The 20,791-nt window shown below is 37.6% G+C and overlaps 1 protein-coding gene across 1 annotated transcript in view; it reads left to right on the top strand.

Annotated features, from left to right (window-relative positions):
* meiob (meiosis specific with OB-fold) overlaps nt 1-20,519 on the top strand; it is a 28,212-nt gene extending 7,693 nt beyond the window's left edge. Inside the window, exons 2-14 of the mRNA XM_038274199.1 lie at nt 867-951; nt 14,397-14,454; nt 14,597-14,728; nt 15,481-15,553; nt 15,630-15,825; nt 18,829-18,929; nt 19,036-19,088; nt 19,172-19,267; nt 19,394-19,486; nt 19,622-19,766; nt 19,866-20,052; nt 20,125-20,211; nt 20,291-20,519. Of these exons, the coding sequence (XP_038130127.1) occupies nt 867-951; nt 14,397-14,454; nt 14,597-14,728; nt 15,481-15,553; nt 15,630-15,825; nt 18,829-18,929; nt 19,036-19,088; nt 19,172-19,267; nt 19,394-19,486; nt 19,622-19,766; nt 19,866-20,052; nt 20,125-20,211; nt 20,291-20,404 (1,420 nt within the window). The 3' untranslated portion in view covers nt 20,405-20,519. The remainder of the gene's footprint in view (nt 1-866; nt 952-14,396; nt 14,455-14,596; nt 14,729-15,480; nt 15,554-15,629; nt 15,826-18,828; nt 18,930-19,035; nt 19,089-19,171; nt 19,268-19,393; nt 19,487-19,621; nt 19,767-19,865; nt 20,053-20,124; nt 20,212-20,290) is intronic.
* The last annotated feature ends 272 nt before the right edge of the window (nt 20,520-20,791 follow it).

The raw sequence follows: 20,791 nt of genomic DNA, 5'->3' as shown, positions 1-20,791 counted from the left end.
TCCATCCTACAGCCAGGATCCCAAAACAGGCCCAGTGTCTCCATCTGAGACCGAGCCACTTCACTTTCCTGGAGATCGATGGACAGGCTGTAATCCCCCCACCCTTCAACTCAGCTGTGATGCATTGTCCGTCCAACCCGTTTTGTCAGAGACACTGACTCTAACAGACAGGTAATAGAGCACATTAAAAGCTGTGCATGAACAGCCCCGGGATCAATAAGCAGCGAAAGGAACAGGTAATATGATATTGATGGACCTGCAATTACCAAGATATTTAGCAGATGTATTTGATTTTATGTCCAGATGTGTGTGCGTGTGTGTGAGGTGCAGCCTTGTATGCAAACCCAACCCTGTTGTAATCAATCTTTTCATAACACAAATGTATATTTTACCAGTTTACATCCCTTTATGTTTGCAGCAGCCAGCATGAGGGCTGCAGGGCTACAGAAAATCAATTACAGACTGACTGTGATCTTAATATTATGACTGCAGCTCAGCTATCAATTGACATATTTATCAAATACAGCTGAGGTAGAAACAGGCAGCAAAAACCTCCATCTTTAACAGAGCCTGCTGTTAGTCTGGCTTCCTCCATTTTGCTAATATTTAAGACATCATTTCTGATTTAAAAAAATGTTATGAGACATTATGCAGTCAGCGTGGAGCAACTTTTGGAATAATCTTTCTAGACTGCATAACTGTTCCATCCACTGCATCACCCACAGCAAAGGCCCAAGGTAACCTGCATGGCATCATCTTTAGCAGTGATGAGGTTAATTGGTCTAAACTGAACTTTTACACAGTTTGTCACAACAGCAATGGATTTTCCCTTATTGACCCACAGATAATGCCGTTACTGACCTCAGAGGTTCTTTAGAGGACAGCACCTTCATAGAGACCAAGGAACCCTACAGACAGGTCAGGGAGGAAGTTTGGCCCGTTTATGACAAGGTTAGGTTCTACAACAATATCCCGTTATCCCGTTATCAGAACATGGAGAGAAGATGGACTACCTGAAGACCTAACACAATATGAATGTCTACCTTGACTGGCAGGCTGGACAAGAGGAGATTTAGTCAGAGAAACGGCCAAAAGGAAGCATGTCAAACATAATGGGAGGACGGATGGATATAAATCAGAACAATGCTGGAAGAAAAGATCTGACACCAGGGTGGGGGTTCACCCTCAAACAGGAAACCACCCTAGACATCCAGCCAGCGTTAAAGGTGGATTAGATCAAAGCAGCTTCATGGATTGGAATGGTCTAAGCAAAATCCAGGAAAAAATAAAAATAAAAGGTGAAGACCTGAAAGTTAATGTTCACAGACTTTCTTCATCCAGCTTGATGCAACTATTACCAGGAATAAAAGATCACTACCAGGTGATAATTCAATCAGACAAAAAAAATTATGCTGATTTTGAGCCTCAAGCTGAAGTTTTCACTTAAACACAGTTGGAAGGGGGTCAAATAAGGTCAAATAGGGGGAAGATATATAGCCTGCAGCAGAATGTCCATTTGTTCTGATGGAGTGATTAGGATTCCCTCTATGCTGTAGGTCTGCACTAACCTGTCACATTCAGCAGGGACAGCTGATCCAAGAACAGACATGTCGCTACATCCAGAGAGAGGGGTTCGGACCATGTCTGCCCACCCAAGAAGAAAAAACCTCACTTTCACTGCCGTCTGATTCGAACTTCATTTGCTCTGCAGTGTCTATTGAAAAAGAAAAGCCATCACAGAGAAAGCAGGTAACAAGTGGATTCAATGCAGACCTGTGTCAAATATGAATTTTAGTAACACTTAATCAGATTGACAATCCCAACTTAAGTAGAGTCTACAAAAAAAGAGCCAAACACATATGATTATTGCTGGTATTAATATAATCTGCAATCTGGTTTGCTTATGTTTACTAAACATAAGCAAACCAGATTAAAAGATTGATTTTCAATTTTTCTGGATATACCTTTTTCCTTGGCTCTACCTTGGCCACAGTGTGCTCAGCATACTTTGGTTATGCTGAGCTATTTTCTGCATTTGTGCTGTTATAGGCTTAGACTGCTGGAGAACATAGGGATTCCTCTTCATCATTCCATCTCTATTTTCCCATTCTGCAGTATTTGTTAGTTCAATCTTGTTTTGCTCTCTCTGCCTTCTCTCATCATAGCAGCTTCATCTAGCCTGTTACTGTTTGGCTGTGACACCATCCTGGAGAGAATTATCAGCTGTGGTGCTGACATCAACGCCTTTGTTTATAGATGTTGGAGCTTGGCCTGTTTTTCAGTGACTAACTGTATGTGCTCTCCATTCATCCTCAGACATGAGAGATGACTTGGAGCTTGTCTGTCTGTGTTTCCTGGATGGGCCTGCCTGTGGAGCTACTGTATTTAACAGTTGCTTCTTTTTCTTTGTCCACTTCTGTTTCTTTGAACCTCCCTGAATGTAGTCGGCCTCAGCAGATGGCCGCTTAGACTGAGCCTGGTTCTGCTGGAGGTTTCTTCTTGATAAAAGGGAGTATTTCTCTCCACTGTCACACAAACATGCTTAGTGCGAGGGATTGCTTTCGGGGTCAATGAGTCGATGCAATCAGCTGGTTTTACTTAGATAGAAAAGTTTGAACCAATCCGTCTGTATGATGTGGTTGACTTGTCTCTGTAAATGCCTTGACATGACATGTGTTGTTAATTGGAGCTAAATAAATTACCTGAACTGAATTAAATTTTCATCAACTCATAGACTTTACAGATATCATTATTTACTTGTTCTCTGTTTAGTGTTTTCTCCAACTAAAAGAGAATTTTCTAGCAGAATACAAGGAAAGTCAACGGGACATTCCTAGACATTGGTCATGCATTTTTGTGGATTAAAGTGTCACAAATTAAAAATCCAGTCACACTGAGACATAAGTTAATCAAAAACAGTTCATGTTTATCTGTGTTGTATTGATTTGATTTGAACCATACATTCTGGTAGATTTACGACTGCTTCCTCTGATTCAATACATTTTTTACAAAATTTACAAAAGATCATCAGGCAAGACCTGAAAGATCCATTAAAGTGTAAGATAACACAGATAGGGTGTCAGTATGACATACAGAGAGAGATCTGGTTTGGAAAGAGGTGCTGTTAGGAACTGATCAATGAGCAGCTCTCTCTAAATCTGAGGCCTTCAGTCTACAATATGTAGCCATTTTCTTTAACTTGTCAATATGTTCTTCCCTCTAGGAAAACATTACAGTTTGGTTTTGACATTCTTCGACCCAGTTTAACCCCTTGTCAAACTGCTGTTACTGTCCCATTACCACACATCAGACAGAGCCTGATCTGGGCCTCCCACAGGCTCCGGATCTCTCTGTGTGTTCCCTCCTTCAGTGCCACAGCACTAAACCCAGCTCCCTCCTCCCTGTCTCTGCTGCTCTCCACTGCAGTACATGATGGCCCTGACTAGTATGGGGCCATAATTCGTTCCATTCCTTTTTATTAAACTCATAGCCACACTGTTATTAGTGCCTGGTGAGAGAAGCTGTTCGGTAACAGCATGATATCTTCCATATGTGATGTTACTGCCATCTGAAGGCCCAAGCATACATCCTAAGACTAAAAGAGACAGATGAAGCAAAGTATTTTCCCTCTAATTGTAGAGCTTGGCTTAAGCAGGGCCTAAATGACATCCAGTTGGATATGGGATCAGAGCAGCATGGTTTGCCTTCACACGCGTCTAATACATGTCAGCCCTGGCAATCCTAGTGGTGCTGTGAAAAACATTCAATTTAAAAAAAAAATTTTTTTTGCATTTCAGTGATATGCTTCTCTGAGCAAAACATCAGCTACTTATCTACTATTGGTGAAAAACATAAAAAAGATAGAAGGAAACATGTTTTATCTAAACAAGAAGATAATAAGAAATGTTCACTTAAAGTAATATTCCTTCTTTTCTCGTGATGGAGTACTTTTACACAGATAATGTCTAATATTAATAACGCCAATATTCTGTGTTTAATGTTAGATAAATTAGCCATATTAAAGAAACCTGGAGGTCTTCAACAAGGGGTCCGTGACCCCTAGGGGGTGCACAGAGGTACTGCATGGGGGTCGTGAAAGTTTTGGTTGATTAGACTTTTTTTTATATTCCCCCCTACAATTTTTCCACTAATTGAAATGTCTTTAAATACACTTTAACATGAATTAAACCCATGGTAGTAGACAGATAAATGGAGATGTCTTTCAGTCATCAATGCACACATTCAGCGACACACAGGAGCTCTTTCAATCTGGGCACCGTTTTATTCACAACACCTGTCCCATCAACGAGGTATCAGAAATGCTTTAATAATAGAAAGTAATAGAAATTACTTTTGTTACATGACTCCATCTGTAATAGAGTGACTATAGGACCAGTTTGATATAAAATTATTTCATACAAAATGTACAGGTGCTGGTCATAAAATTAGAATATCATGAAAAAGTAGATTGATTTCAGTAATTCCATTTAAAAAGTGAAACTTGTATATTATATTCATACATTACATACAAACTCATATATTTCAGATGTTTATTTTGTTTAATTTTGATGATTACAAATGACAACAAATGAAAATCTCAAATTCATCATATCAGAAAATTAGAATATTGTGAAAAGGTTCAAAATTGATGGCCCCTGGTGCCACACTCTAATCAGCTAATTAACTCAAACCACCTGCAAAAGCCTTTAAATTGTCTTTCAGTCTAGTTCTATAGGCTACACAATCATGGGGAAGACTGCTGACTTGACAGTTGTCCAAAAGACGACCATCGACACCTTGCACAAGGAGGGCAAGACACAAAAGGTCATCGCTAAAGAGGCTGGCTGTTCACAGAGCTCAGTGTCCAAGCACATTAATAGAGAGGCGAAGGGAAGGAAAAGATGTGGTCGAAAAAAGTGTACAAGCAAGAGAGATAACCGCACCCTGGAGAGGATTGTGAAACAAAACCCATTCAAAAATGTGGGGGAGATTCACAAAGAGTGGACTGCAGCTGGAGTGAGTGCTTCAAGAACCACCACACACAGACGTATGAAAGACATGGGTTTCTGCTGTCGCATTCCTTGTGTCAAGCCACTCTTGAACCACAGACAGCGTCAGAAGCGTCTTGCCTGGGCTAAAGAGAAACAGGACTGGACTGCTGGTGAGTGGTCCAAAGTCATGTTCTCTGATGAAAATAAATTTTGCATTTCCTTTGGAAATCAAGGTCCCAGAGTCTGGAGGAAGAGAAGAGAGGCACTTCATCCACGTTGCTTGAAGTCCAGTGTAAAGTTTCCACAGTCAGTGATGGTTTGGGGTGCCATGTCATCTGCTGGTGTTGGTCCATTGTGTTTTCTGAGGTCCAGGGTCAACGCAGCCACATACCAGGAAGTTTTAGAGCACTTCATGCTTCCTGCGGCTGACCAACTTTTTGGAGATGCAGATTTCATTTTCCAACAGGACTTGGCACTTGCACACAGTGCCAAAGCTACCAGTACCTGGTTGAAGGACCATGGTATCCCTGTTCTTAATTGGCCAGCAAACTCTCCTGACCTTAACCCCATAGAAAATCTATGGGGTATTGTGAAGAAGAAGATGCAATACACCAGACCCAACAATTCAGAAGAGCTAAAAGCCACTATTAGAGCAACCTGGGCTATCATAACACCTGAGCAGTGCCACAGACTGATCGACTCCATGCCACGCCGCATTGCTGCAGTAATACAGGCCAAAGGAGGCCCAACTAAATACTGAGTGCTGTACATGCTCATACTTTTCATGTTCATACTTTTCAGTTGGCCAACATTTCTATAAATCCTTTGTTTTTATTGGTCTTCAGTAATATTCTAATTTTCTGATATGATGAATTTGAGATTTTCATTTGTTGTCATTTGTAATCATCAAAATTAAACAAAATAAACATCTGAAATATATGAGTTTGTATGTAATGTATGAATATAATATACAAGTTTCACTTTTTAAATGGAATTACTGAAATCAATCTACTTTTTCATGATATTCTAATTTTATGACCAGCACCTGTATAATTAGGGGTTCCCGCTTCATCTCACCATCAGTTTGGGGGTCCTTAGACTGAAAAAAGCTGAAGACCCCTGCAGTAACCTAGCGAAAATTTCAGAATTTATTTAAAACTTTAAAAAAAAAGTCCAGAGATGTTTTTTTTTATTTATCTGCTGTGTCTTCATTAATTCTATTTTTACAGATAATTGTAATTAACTACTAAAAGGGGTCCTGCTTGCATAACCAATACTGCAATTTGTTGAAAACTTTAATTAAAAATACCAAAATATTTTGTACAATTTTTTCTTAACAAACAGGGGTTAGAAAATTATTTTTGTTTTATTTATTTTATTAAAGTTATTACAGAGATGTTACTTATCTAAACCCCTGTTCTTTCCAAGCTAGCAATCTAACTTGCTTGCTTTAATTTTATTGAAAATACACCCCAGGATGCATTGTTCTTTAATAATAACGGTAATCTAGATCAAGTCAGGTGACACAGATGAAGCAAAACGCCACGCCTTCACACTGTGCCTCCATTTAGGTTATCATGTCACTGACATATCTAAAAAATTAGTTGTCTGCATCTATGTTGATGTTGCAAAGATTTCAAACTCAACAGGTTCTAGTATAGAAAAAAGGGAAACTGATAGAATAGATATATTGTGGAAGCTGCAGCGTCCGTTATAATTTATGGATCTAATTATGCTTTAAATAGCATCTGAGAGAAAAGACAGCGAGCGACACATGTTGATGGACTGTCGCAGTAAAAACTCCCTGTTCTGAACATTTTTTTAAATATCAGCCAACACATAAAAACCAGGGAACTTTGAAAACAACAACAAAAAAAAACCTCCCATGCAGTCAGGGGTGAATGCTGACATAGACTACATAACTGGAACCTGACATAGAGAAGACAAATTCAAACTATGAGCAAATGTGCATCAAATCAGCACCTTTTAGAACCACTGAAACTGAGATAAACTTAGATTTTTTTTTTTTTTGGCCAAAATATTTTCAAATTCTTTCATGCTAAAAAAAAACCCTCTCAGGTTTAACTTGTATTGTGAGATCTATAATCTGTATCTATCAGAAGTGTGTTTTGGAGCACAGATTTAGCGTACTTTTCCATTATTAAACTATTGGTATGCGTCCAGTACGTTGACCCAATGCTGATTGTGCTTTATAGAGAACATCAGTCCCAGATGCTTTAAAATCAGCACCCAATCAAAGAAGCGCTGAACTCCCTCTCCAGTCAGCCCACAAATATCTTTCATATGTACAGTCCACAGGGGGGTGACGTTGAGAAAAATATAAAAATTTGATTGTTCAAGTGTGACAAAGATCTGAGAGCTTCTGTTTTCTATGTCAATCAGAAATAACTGAAAAAATGTGTTTCTGACCTCATGTAAAAAAATGTCAAAGAAGCTGTTTTTCAAATGACGAAAGAGGTCAAATGTGAAGGAGATGTCCCTGTCGGAGCATGTAAACTCTAAATGGAGCAGAGATGCTCAGGGCAACTAGAGGCTCTGGATGAGATGACAAACATCAAAACAGGGGTTGTATATTTTACTCTGGAGGATAAAACCTTTGAGCTGGGTGGTGCTGTGTAACTACAGTACAGAAATCCTATGCATGTTCACACACACACATTCGAAGGATGATGGAAAACCACACAACTCAAGGAGATAACACAGCCTGAGCCCAAGCAATACATTATAGTGCAGAATACAGCACACATATGAAGAGTTTTTAGCTAAACACTAATTCTGATGACAAAGCTGAAACATTCATGGATAGGATGAATATACTCCATAGTAAAATATAAGACTCGGGCGTGCTTTGGTGGCACAGTGGTTAACGCACACGACCCATGTACGGAGGCCTTAGTCCTCGACACTGCCGAATCAGGTTCGAGTCCTTTGCTGCATGTCTCTCCACCTCTCTCATACCCCCTTTCCTGTATATATATCTATATATATATATATATATAGATATATATATCTATATATATATATATATCTATATATATATATAGATATATATATATATATATGCAGAGGTGTAAAGTAACGAAGTACAAATACTTTGTTACTGTAATTCAGTACACTTATCTATACTTTACTCCATTACTTATTTTTCTACCTACTTCTGACTTCTACTCATTACATTTTCACACAAGTATCTGTACTTTCTATTCCTTACTTTTTTAAAACAAACATTACTCGTTACTCTTGGATTCGGTTTTATGTTTATAAATATTTATTTCACGACATGTGTGCCATCCAATACAGATTATTGGCGCCATCCACATATAGTGAAAACTAGTGTAACTGGATGAGTCATATAACGCAAACACTCATTGGTTAGCCAAAGGAAATCATCAGAAGCAAGCAGGTGTTCTTCAAACTGTAAACGTGAATTGTCTATGCCATGCTACAATGTTGGATTTAGAAAAAGATGTCGAAATGTCTGAAAGGTCGGACACAGGCGAGAGCGTATCGGGAGACGGAGACCAACAAGAGACTAACTTGGCCCTCAAATAATTTTTTGAAATAGTCGAACAATTGAGCTTTCACTTCATATAGTAGCATCTGGCTGTTTTTTAAAAGGTTACTTTATACTTTTATACTTTAAGTAGTTTTTGGAGCACATACTTTTTCACTTTTACTTGAGTAAAGAGGTCAAGTTGATACTTCAACTTTTACCAGAGTGTTTTTAAACTGCAGGATCTATACTTCTACTTAAGTAACAAATGTCAGTATCAACTTACTTATTATTGTAAGTTTTTTGTCCTGTTCTTTCCGTGTGACACTCAAAGCTATAGTCTCAGTGTCATTATGAGGCCCAGCAAATTTACTTTCACAAGCAAAGTACTACAGCTTCTGTCTTAGACCTCCGCTTGTTATATGTATGTGTATGTTTTCAACTTTATTATTAAAAATGTTGTTTGTTACATTTATCGTGGACACGGAACAATAGAGAAAAAGAATAAGAGAGAGAAAGATAGGGAGAAGGTTTAAAGAAAAGGGAGGAGATAGAAGTTGAGAAGAGAAAGAGGCATCAATATATCACCAGGTTAGCACCCATCGAGGTTGGTCTCGATACCTGTAAAAGAAAAACAACCACAAACAACCAAAAAATAAAAAATAAAAAAACAGAACAAAGAAGCCACAATAAGATAGGCTATATGCAGAAACAGTAATAATGATAATAACATTGTAAGACAGCAATGTAATGTATATATGGAGATAGATTTGGTGGAAACTGCACCCTTTTTTAAAGTTTATTTGGCAAACACCTGAATCTAAACAGCTGAGTGAAATAGCGCTTGTATCAGATGTATGTAAGATCTGACACAAGATAGGAATGTTCCATTGTGGGAAACCAAGGACCCACAACTCTGGGAATTGTCAACTTACCTAAGTTGCAAATATACACTTTTAAGGAGGCTGTAGACAGACTGCAGAGAAACAATGCTCCAAAAGGAGAAGAAAATGTCAACCGACGCCACTTTTGTTCTCCCAATACTCCTGTATGTTGGCACAATGATGGGAACTGACTCCGTGCATGCATGCCACTGACTTCTTTTATATTTCAACAGCATGTTATTAAATTCATTTAATGTTTCCTTTGCAGCCGTATATGCCTAACAAAAGACAGAGCATTGTGCCTGTGGAGGCCAGCTGAGTGCTGCAGCAGCTACAGAGCAGACAGGCACACAGGTGGCAGGGAAATTACAGAGTACACACAGCGCTAGTTTGGACCTCCTCCATGTCAGGGGAAGCCAATAAAGCCTGAACGCTCTCCTGCCAACGACTGCAAAAGCTATAGTTGGATGTGAAATCGTGGCCAGTGCCAGGGTATTGCTCACCATGCACAGGACAGTACAGTATGTTTTATCGGTCAGATTCAATTAAATAATGCAGATTGGTTTCATTAGATTTTTAAAGAACCTTGCATGAAAAGCTGTGGATTTTTCAACAAAAGGTCAATTGTTTTTTAATGCATGCATTCAAACGTATGTGCGTGAGAAACTAAACCGCATACATAGCTCGTTCCCGTTGCAGCAAATAAAACACAGGGAACATCCTTCATCGTGTGGATAAACCACAGCTCCTTCACTTCCTGATCACATGTGCTCATAAGATCCACCGTTGGATTTACAGTTAGAACCAGACAAGAAACGAAACTCAGGAAAGCAAATAAAAAGTTCAAACATGCTCTGTTTGAGCACTTTTTACATGCCCTGAGCTTAAATGTGTGCTTGAGTTTCTATGCGTTCACCATCTGCTTCTTTCCTTCATCCCCTGGTCTTAGATTTTATACAGGATGTTCTGCAAAAACATGAATTTAATGTTTGAAGAACAGGATATGCACACAGCAGCCAAAGACAAATCTAAATCTAAGAGTTAAAAAAAATAGGCTTTTTTTTAAAAGATGTAGAAAAAAGCAGTTAGATAGGAGGGCTTTTATTCTGTAAATCATCTTGTTGCTAAAAATAGAGATGGTATTTTTGAACGCATCTTACTAATACTTATGTAAATTTGCAACATAACTGGATGCTTAAAAATAGCATTTAAAAAAATCATCAATGCCTTATGACTTTATTATCTTGGTAACTTTTTATTTAAAGCTCTGCAGGCGTCATGATTCAATTAGGGTCAAAGGCCAGATTCAATGATTAAAAGAAAAATACTGGAGATATATGGCACCATGGGAGGAATCCAAGCCCAGAACCACTGCTAAGCAGAAGGAATATTAAAATCCATTTCACATTTACCAAAAACATCTTGATGACCTTTGGTGAGACTTTAGGTAACATAGTTTACTAATGAGGCACAAGCGAACCTTTCAGGAAGGTGTTGGTCCTCTTAGACATGGCAGCGTTACAGAACCAGTTAGCTAAAGTTATGATAGTGATTGTGAATTTCTTACAACTGCTTAGCTGTTTTTGGAATTAGACAAACTGCTTTACATGATTAGAACCATGAAATCCTTTCTGTGGCTACAAACTGTAAAGAGGGAGGGTCTGTAATGATCTCAAGAACATTCGAATTGGAAATCTTATGGCATTGGGGCCCAATTCCAACCTGCCCAAAACCCAGATGTGCAAAAAGTTTCAAAGTTTTTTTTTAGAAATGAGGAAAACACTCAAAAACACAATTAAAAAAAGACAACTGGTTCTATTTATCTCAAAATATGACAATTATTAAGATAAGTTTATATCATGAATTCAGTATGCAGATGCTATATGAAAGTCAAGAGGTAAAACCAAGAAGACCAAGAACGTACTAGCTGTATTTATATATTATATATATAAAAAAAGAAATATATATATATCTTTTTTTTTTGCAGATGTGAATTAAACTTTGTATGTTAGAGGGTAAGGCAAGAAGCTCTTTTATGAAGACCAACTTGAATGGTTTGCTCTCTGCTGACAAGGACAAATGAGGCTGTGTGCTGTGTCACATTTTTACCCTACAGAAACAGAAAGTTGTGGTCTGCGGAGTCCCTAAGAACTCAGATTAGGCTGAAATAATTAGAGATTAATTCAAAAATAACTTTTGATTTGGGTCAAATATCTTTAGATTTTTATGAGCAGGTTTATTAGATTTTTTTCTTGAGTACCGTCTTTTTAAATCAAAGGTTGACTTTTTTCTCAAAATTGCAGGAAGCGATAACACTGACCGACTTAAGGGCTTTTTTCATGGTTTGTCAGTGAATGTGTCAAGCACAGGAAGAAAGCCTCAGTAGATCAAATTACAAGCCTTAAATGAAGCTTCATCTAGGTCCATGTTTGGAAGGAGAAGAGAGGTTTCCACTGGGTGACAAGCCTCACTGCCTCTGTGCACATGTCAGCTATGAATTCATTATGAATAAATTATTGAACCTAATGAAAGTTTAACTTGATTTATCCACTGAATCTCCGATGTGCTGCTGTGATTAATGGACTTAAAGAGCAGCCAGACACGTGTAATTAAATTATAATTTTAAATTTCTATTGAAATAAAACTGGATCAAGTAGAACATTTTAACTAGATGCAGTCACTATATTATTGGACAATTACCCATCAGATTACACCACAATTACTTCAACTACTTGACTTTCTTTTAATATATCCAATGTTTTCTGTGCTTTAAAGCTGTAGAAGTCAAATCTCTTCCAGTTCAGTTTTGCGTTTTTAAACAAAACAAGAAAAGTACCAGTCACCCATCAGCTTAAGGGTGTTTCCAGGGCAGCTTCTGTCACTGATGGGTTTTAAATGGTCTTCCTGATCACACTGTGTATTTATGCACTATCAGCTACATTCAAACATGCTTACACATAGCTTAGCAAATCTCTGCAGCTCCTCCAGAGTCACTTCTTGGCTGCCTAAAGCTTTCCTTGTCCATCCTGACATTCTTGGATGTCCATGTTTCACAGTTGGTTCAGAAAATGATTTGAAGAGTTTTGGAAGGTGTTTTCAATTTGGGCTTTTTTTTCCTTTTTTTTTTAGAACTAAAGCTGAACCAGAACCTACTCGTTGACCTTTCTGCTGCATTCCTTGGTCTTCATAATGCTTGTTGTTCTCAAATGTTCCTCCCTGGTGAGAACCAGAACAGCAGGAGTTAGACACAGGTTAAATCCCATAAAGCCACACAGCAAAAGGAGGGGTAAATACTTTTTAAGGCATTGTTTAAACACTTTCCATGAAACCCACTCTATTTACATATAATTATACAAGTGTAAGTACAGTAAAGTTATATTAAAAATAAAATTAATAAAGGAAAAGTTGTATTTTTCATCACAGTGTGGTTTGATTTAGGGACATTTCTAATCGTTTTAGATTTGTTTCCATTGAAAAAGAAACAGAATTAATACAGAATTCATGCACATAAAACACTGTATACATAAAAACATATATTTGATCACAGAACTGCAGTCATTAGTTAAAGAAGAATCTGTGTTTAGAAGGGACTTATTTGTCAGATTAAAATTTAACTGTTTGGGAGATAATAATCTTCAATAAGTTATTAAACCCATATTTCTGTATTATGTAAAATGTTTTCTGTTGCTCTCATGTAAATCTGTACTAATATGAAATGATTAACAAACCAAGGGTTAAAAACATAAGCAATGTATATAATCTATAAAATGTTTCACTCAGTGATTTACAGAAATTACATACTTTTTTCTAATTTCTAAAACTGGTCTGCATGTAAACAAAATGTTTTATACCCTACCATCCATCTCTAATAAATTTTTTATACAACACAAATAATATTAACTTCAAATGTATTTGTGGAATCATGCTTTAAGGCTTATAAAAGTTAACTTTGTATCTTTTTTGGTAACCAATTATACTTAAGAAATAATGGCTTCAAAAGGTTTTTAGCTTCTGACCCATGAGCTGTGGATGACTGACTAAACAGCATCAAGAACTACTTTAGGGCCTCTATCAATTGTAGATAGCTCTTTCTAACTGATTTTGTAACAAGAAATATGCTCTCGTTATGATTTTCTATATTTATACCGATGATATCGGTCTACATTTTAAGCTAGCTGTAAAACTTATTTTTCCCGAAAACCTTGAACGCAGCATTTGTGGTCGTGTGCAACACTTTTGAGAGAAAATACAATTTCGATTTTTAAAAAAAAGGTACTTTGGCAGGTAAAGTGCTCATTTATATCTAAATGAGTTAGTATAAAGCTGATAATTTTATTTCAGTCGAATATTACTAAATAAATAACATTTCAGTTTTGGCTTCTCGTTTAGCAGGTGAATGTTGTTTTTTAAGCTACAAATAAACGTTAGGTTCTGTCATATTTTTAATATTTTATTATGAATAACTATATCGAATAGAGTTATTTTCGTATCATGTTCTTTTCCGTGTTTGTGAAATTCTTTTTCTTTTTTATCGTGTAAAGACAGGAAAAGCTAACGTTTGCTAAACAAAGATGGCTACTCAAAGCCATATTTCGATTTCTGAGCTTCATCCCAACTTTTCTCATCCTGTGAGTCCACATACATTTTTTTTAAGGTTTCATGATTCCAAATATTACGGAAGAGGATTAGGAACACTGAAAAAACAAAAAGGTTAACTGATTTTTAAATTTTATTTCAGTATAATCTGAGATTAAAGTCAGAATTCTGAGATTGGAGTCAAGAATTCTGAGAAAAAAGTCAGAATTCTTTTTTTTTTTTCCCATATTAAACTGAAATAATATTTGAAAATCAGTTAACTTTTTTATTTGTTTCAGTGGCCCTAATCCTCTTCCGTAAAATATAGAATTTCAAATGCGATTTTCCTTCTGTGTTTGTTAAAAAATTTGTGAGATGTATTTATTTACTTTAGAGGGGGGAAAAAATCTGGTTTATCCTGATTTGTTTCAGAAAGTCTTGGGGGTCATTATTGGAAAAACCGACGTAAGGAGCTTCCCTGATAGGAGAAGTCAGTGCAAGTTTCTCTAAGTTTCAGATATCTCAATTTCTGGCGCATCAGCGCCATCTGTCGGTCAAAATCTTAGTTATGCAGTTTACTTTTCTCTAGCAACCATCTGTGCAATAAAAGCCTGTGTCTTCCCTGATTTCAGATGCTGAGATTGAGCGATTCACTTTTGGTTTCACCATGAAAGACTCCCCTGACTTCTTTATCAATGTGACCGCCTGGGGGAATGAGGCGTACGTCAACGGGCTGGCCAGCAGCTTCAGCATTGGAGACTGTGGTGGGAACATGTTTAGTTTAAAACAGCCTGAAACATCCCTTTAAATGTCAGGGTTTGTATGAGAGGTGGGGATTAAAGAATGATTAGGAATGTTTTCAACTATAAAAGATATTAGACTAAATTGTTAATATGGACTGTTCGCATTAAAAAAGAAGTTTATAACAAACATTATATAGTATTTTATAGGGTGGCTATACAGTTTGGAAAACTGGGATTTGATTGAGTTATTTTTCAGGTATGAAATTAATTAAAAGCATAAGACAAAACAGTTGTTTTTAGTGGGTTTTTATTGTGCATACTTTCTATTATAATCCCACCCCTTTTTCCTTTTTTCATCTTTTTTCCTACCTCTACTTTTTACCTTCCTTTGTCATTTCATATCTGATCCAGTGTTCCATGCTTTCTTCATTTTTTCCTGTCATTCCTCCCTCCTTCCTTTCCTCCATCCCTTCTTCCTTTGCTTTGTGTGGATTACTGATATTAAAGTTCAATTTGCATGTCTTCTAAGCCAAAACAAGGCTTTGTTTTTGGTCCGCTCTATAAAGCCTCAAACTCAATGCCATTTCCAAAATTTTTAATTTAAACGTCTTCAAACTTGGAAAAAAAGTCCAGTGGATTATTTTCTTACTTTTTTGCAATACTGATATTAAAGGCTTAAACTCAAAATATGTCTTTCTGTAGTAAACTATCAGGGTTGTTTATTTATAAGTGAGCAATGAGCTTTTTTGACAATATAAATGCTTGTTCCTCAGTGATCATTGAAAACCCTCTAGTTTCCACCAAAGATCCAGAGAAAGGAGACAAGTTCTGCCCTGAAACACCAAGGTAAATAATTGTAAACTAAACTGAGAGTTATTCACATTGTTGCTATACAGGGTGTAATCAGTTTTTTCTCTCCTAGCCACTACAGGCTGTTAGTCACAGAGAATCACTCCCAGGTGTGTCTGTGTGCCGATGTCGACACCATCGACGGGATCCTGCCTCTCCTTCACCTCCCTGTGAAAGACCCTGGGGATTTCTACTCCCTGGGAGATATTATGGCCAACGGACAGAGGCTGGACGGCACAGTAATAAATATACTGGCAGCGGTGAAATGGGTAAGGAAGAGCAAACACACCCTCCCCATAAAATCAACTAAGGATGCAGCTAAATAAAGGATAAAGATCAAACTTGTACTGTTTGGATCTAAACATTTTTGCATGCAGCTTAATCAGCTCAAAGCATCCACATAAAATTGTTTATTTATTTATTTTTTTTACTGAAAACTAGTTTGAAGTTATGAAAAAAATTTAATAAGTAATAAACACTCTCAGAAGTCCAATTTCACACATCCAATTTCTAAGCATAGACATTATAAATGTAGACCCCTCGTTGGGTCTGTCTATGCTGCGGATGAGTCAGAGCGTCCGCCATGCTGAATGTGGCAAATCTGCTGATAGACTCAGACACTTAAACAGTATCAGAGGGACTTTAATCTCAGAATATACTTTATATTCATAATATCTTTATTTTTGTAATATTACGAGTTTATTTTCATATCCCCTTATCTCCATTCTCCCTACTTTATTCTCATAACGAATAAAAATAATTAAAAGAATCGAACCTGGCCCCATTACTCAGCACTGAAATAGTTCTGCAAACTGTTGTTATTCTGGAAATGTTCCCCTTATTTCTCATAATATGACTTTTTTTCTTATATCGACACTTTTTTCTTTTTTTGTTTACTTTATAGTCCTAGGACTTTATTTCTATGGATGGATGGATGGATGGATGGATGGATGGATGGATGGATGGATGGATGGATGGATGGATGGATGGATAGATAGATAGATAGATAGATAGATAGATAGATAGATAGATAGATAGATAGATAGATAGATAGATAGATAGATAGATAGATAGATAGATAGATAGATACACATTTATAATCTTGACATATAGTTATATATGATCACATACCTATTTATTTATACTTTAAATTCTGTATATGCACATCTACATCTAAAAACAACAGTCTGTACTGTGTACGAGCTAAAAACCTTGAAAAAGATTGGTCTTGCACAGCCGATCGATGTTCACTACAACAGACGTTACCTACTTTCTGCCACATTCAATATGGCGGTGACGTCGACATGTGAACCTGCGCCCAACAAGGCGTCTGAGTATAATGTCTGAGCTTCAGCTCCAGACATGGTTTAGTGGTGTTTGAATCAGTTTATTGAATGTTTTATGATTTAAGTTTAAGGATTGTATCATCATCAAGAAAGGAAATAAGGATTAATCAGAAAGGATAAACCAGCTATTTAGATTTATGTTTTTACCCTTTAAACTAGGTCTGGATGATCAATGGATAAAATCGATCCATAGCTCAGGGTGACGTGACTTCATCACTTTTGATTCTTAGATAACTGATAAACTAGCTGAATGTTGTAACTCCAGCAGCTGCAAACATTACGTTTGTTAGATTTTCACAGCTTGGATTTCATTGGTCTTTAAATGAAGGTCCCATCCCAAAGGGAAAATAACGGATTAACCGGAATTTGGTAGATTAAAAAAAGTAGAGCTTACAATTTTGAGCCGTATCTCCCAGCCCGACTCTAAACTACTGCAGAATCAATGATGTTCTGAATGACTAGCAGATCCCAAAAGTTTTCTAGCACAGGAACCCTCATTATTAAAAGGTTATTAGTTAACACACTCTTCATTTCTGTTCATTAAACTCATCTCAGCTGTTTTAGTTCCTGACGTGCTTGAAGGTTGCTGAGAGAAGTTCAAGCTTCAGCTTCTCTGATCATCAACCATCAACAACAAAACACAAAACAGGCAGCCTAAAATGAGATTGAAAAACAGATATAATATCCAGCCTCTATCAATATAGATCATTAAAGGGTTTTAAGGTGGAAACAATTATTGATTAGAAAATGCATTTATTTTATTTGTAGCAGAATGATGTAAACTCAGGGAGAGATAGCACTGATAAAAAACAGGTGTGTTGCTTAGATACCATCAGTAATAATTAAAGTGTGTTTCTGGTTAAATATGTGAGAGAACAATGTTACAAGGACAGTTTAGGCCAGAACACACCGAATCTGATTTTGATATAAAATTCGGAGATAAAATCGTGTTGGACGAGGTCGTGGCGTTAAGTGCTCGTTGAAGGTCAATGTGGATGATCACACCTGACACAATTTTATTCGGACTACGCAGCGATTAAGCGAGAAGTTCATGAGACAGGAAGAGAGATGTGGTTACAAAATAAAAGGCATCCGCTTTGGGGTAAAATACAAAATAAAGTCTGTTAATCACAAGAGAAGCCAGTCAGGTTTAGAGTCGCGCATCACGTATATAGCAAGCAGGACAGACCTGTGCAAAAAGGATCAATTAAACATTAAAACAATAATACTTTACCCATGATGGGAATTTAGCAGGACAGAAAAATGGTAAAGTAGTGATCCTTATCAAGCCTCACAAAAAATGATGAGGTACAGAAAGCGCAGTTTATCAATCTCCTAAAAAAAAAAAAAACTTTAGGAGGAGAAGAATATGTTTAGTAAAATAGTGATCCTCTTTGAGCCTCACAAAAAAGATGTGGGGCAGACAGAGCAGGTAAGAGTGGTGTATCTCTCACCTCTTTATGAAAAAAAGAATGAAAAACTTTGATAAAGTTCCCCAATCACTCTCTGAGAATCACCTCTCTCTGCCTCAGCCCACAGGGTTTATTGCTGTGTTTTTCTTTTCTTTAGATGCAGATGTTATTGTGTTTTTAATATATGAAAATTCTCCATCTGTGCCCTTAAATTGGGGCTTTATTTTATAACAGTTCCTGTGTTTTTTTTTATAACTTTTCATAATCTCTCCAAGTCAAATGTGGGAAATTGTTTTCATTTCTGTATAGCACAGAGACAGACGTGAAAAAAAAGAAATCTGTGCAGATCTGCCCACCCTGCCTATAGTCTCAGCCTCCCTATATGCAGCCAGTCTGACCTGGTGTGTTCTGGCCTTTAGGATGTGATGAGATCCGACATAAATTCAATGAGTATTACTTTTGAACAGAAGATGCTGCAATATGAACTCCACACAAGTTTTCCTTCCATCTTCAGATCGGAGAAGCGAAGCATTTCACAACATCCGATGGACGAAGAGGACAGAGGCTGGAAGTGAAGCTGTTCGACGACTCCGTCTCCTCTTTTCCTCTCATTTGGTCGGTCGTCCTCATTCGTCAGTGGCCTAATGAGAAAAGCTGTTTGTCCTTTGAACTTTCTTCCCTATTGTTGCCTCTATTTAATTACCGGCTTCTCTGTTTTCAGCTGGGACATGGAGGCCATTCAGCTGATGCAGAACCTTCTCCCCAGAGAGACGGGTAGGCTAGCAGCTGCTCCTTTCCTCTGCCATCATCCCACCCGGAGAACTCACCTTTCTGTCACCTTTGGTTTTATCTGAAAGTGCTCTTCATCGCTGACGCAAAGATGAGCTTCGACAGCTTTCGCAGCAGCATGGTGGCGACGGTTAACTCCAAGACCATTATTACCGTCAACCCCGGTAAGATAACACTGCAACATCCACACCATCAGAGTATCTGGCAGCGCGGCCAGAATGAACAGCGTCAGCTTTCCACCATCAAAAACAAAAACAGTTTTTAACTTTATTATTACAATTTTTCCTCAGACACAAGAGAGGCCAGTTTTTTGTTCAGCTATGCTAAAAAACTATCAGAGTCTGGAGTTTTAGACCAAGAGGAGGCATCAGAAGATCCGACCGGTGGGTTTTGTAAAGAATTACACTCCTTCCTATTTGATGAGACAAAATGTGATCAATCCTTTTTTGGTGTGAATACTTTTTTTTATAAAGCACAGAGGAATGTCTTTAAATAACTGCAGCTGTGTGCCTGTGCAGTGGAGTCCATCACTGATGTGTACACTGTGAACCAGCTGAAGGAGAGGGCCAAAGAGCAGTCAGAGCCTCTCTATGGCATCACCTACAGCTTCATCTCCAAGTTCGACCTCGACTCGTCCGTCTCAAAGGTCATCAAGACCCGCTGGTAAATAAACACAGAGCTGGAACAGACCTTCCAGCTGCGTCATGATTTCAGTGACTCTGAGCTCCGCTCACTGCTTTGATCTGATTCCCCTTTTTTTAGTTCTAAATGTAAGTTTTTGGTGACGGAGGACATGAAGAGCTGCACCAACCAGCTCTGTCCTGGGAGGGAGCAGCCTCTCTCCACCACCACCGGCTTCGACTTATTGGTGGACTTCACAGACCACACCGGCACTCTGCAGGCCTGCAGCCTCAGAGGACTGGTGGCAGAGCAGACCCTCGGCTGCACGGTCAGTCCCTCTTCCTAGATACCATTATCTTCATGTTCCACTTTGAACTAACAATACTCTGACATGCTGCAGACTGATGAGTTCATTACTTTGACCGATGATCAACGAACGTCACTGAAGTGGAAATTTCTATTGGGGCGGTGCAAAATATACATAAAGGTACTGAAGGCTTTGCTTGCCTCTATTTGTTTCTATGAAGATTAATTATGCATTTATAAAATCAAATAATGTGTGGTAGATCCTCCCGTCTCCAAGGATGAAGAGTGGACTCAGGGGGATGATCCTGGCGTGTACGCTGGCGGATCCAGGAGAGGTGAAGCAGCATATGACCAAGCTGCTTCAGGAACTTTAATCAGCAAATGTTTCTGTCATATGTTCTGCTGCTCGTTTGGTTCTGAGATAATTCAGCAAATTCTATATATTTATTTAATTTATATATTTAATGTATTTATTCAGTTGGTGTGGTATTAAAATATGGCTTTAATAAAATCTATTTAAAAACATTCAGTTATTGTCTGTTACTCCAGGGCTCCTTCAAAGTCTTAAAAGTTTTAGACATATTTTTCAGGTCTCTATATAGAGAATATTAGCACTAGCTGGCTTTTTTTTTATTAATTCCTTCCATTTGTCAATAGATACTGTCTATTTTGTTTATTGTTTGTAAAAAATGTAAAAGCCAGATAAGTTTTTATTTTTTTAGTTTTATTTATTTTTTATGTGGAGCTGTAGTTATGTGTAG

This window comes from Cyprinodon tularosa, unplaced genomic scaffold (genome assembly GCF_016077235.1).
Source record: "Cyprinodon tularosa strain WSP-4 unplaced genomic scaffold, ASM1607723v1 ctg90, whole genome shotgun sequence".
Lineage (NCBI taxonomy): Eukaryota > Metazoa > Chordata > Actinopteri > Cyprinodontiformes > Cyprinodontidae > Cyprinodon > Cyprinodon tularosa.
This window is presented reverse-complemented; position numbering and strand designations above follow the sequence as displayed.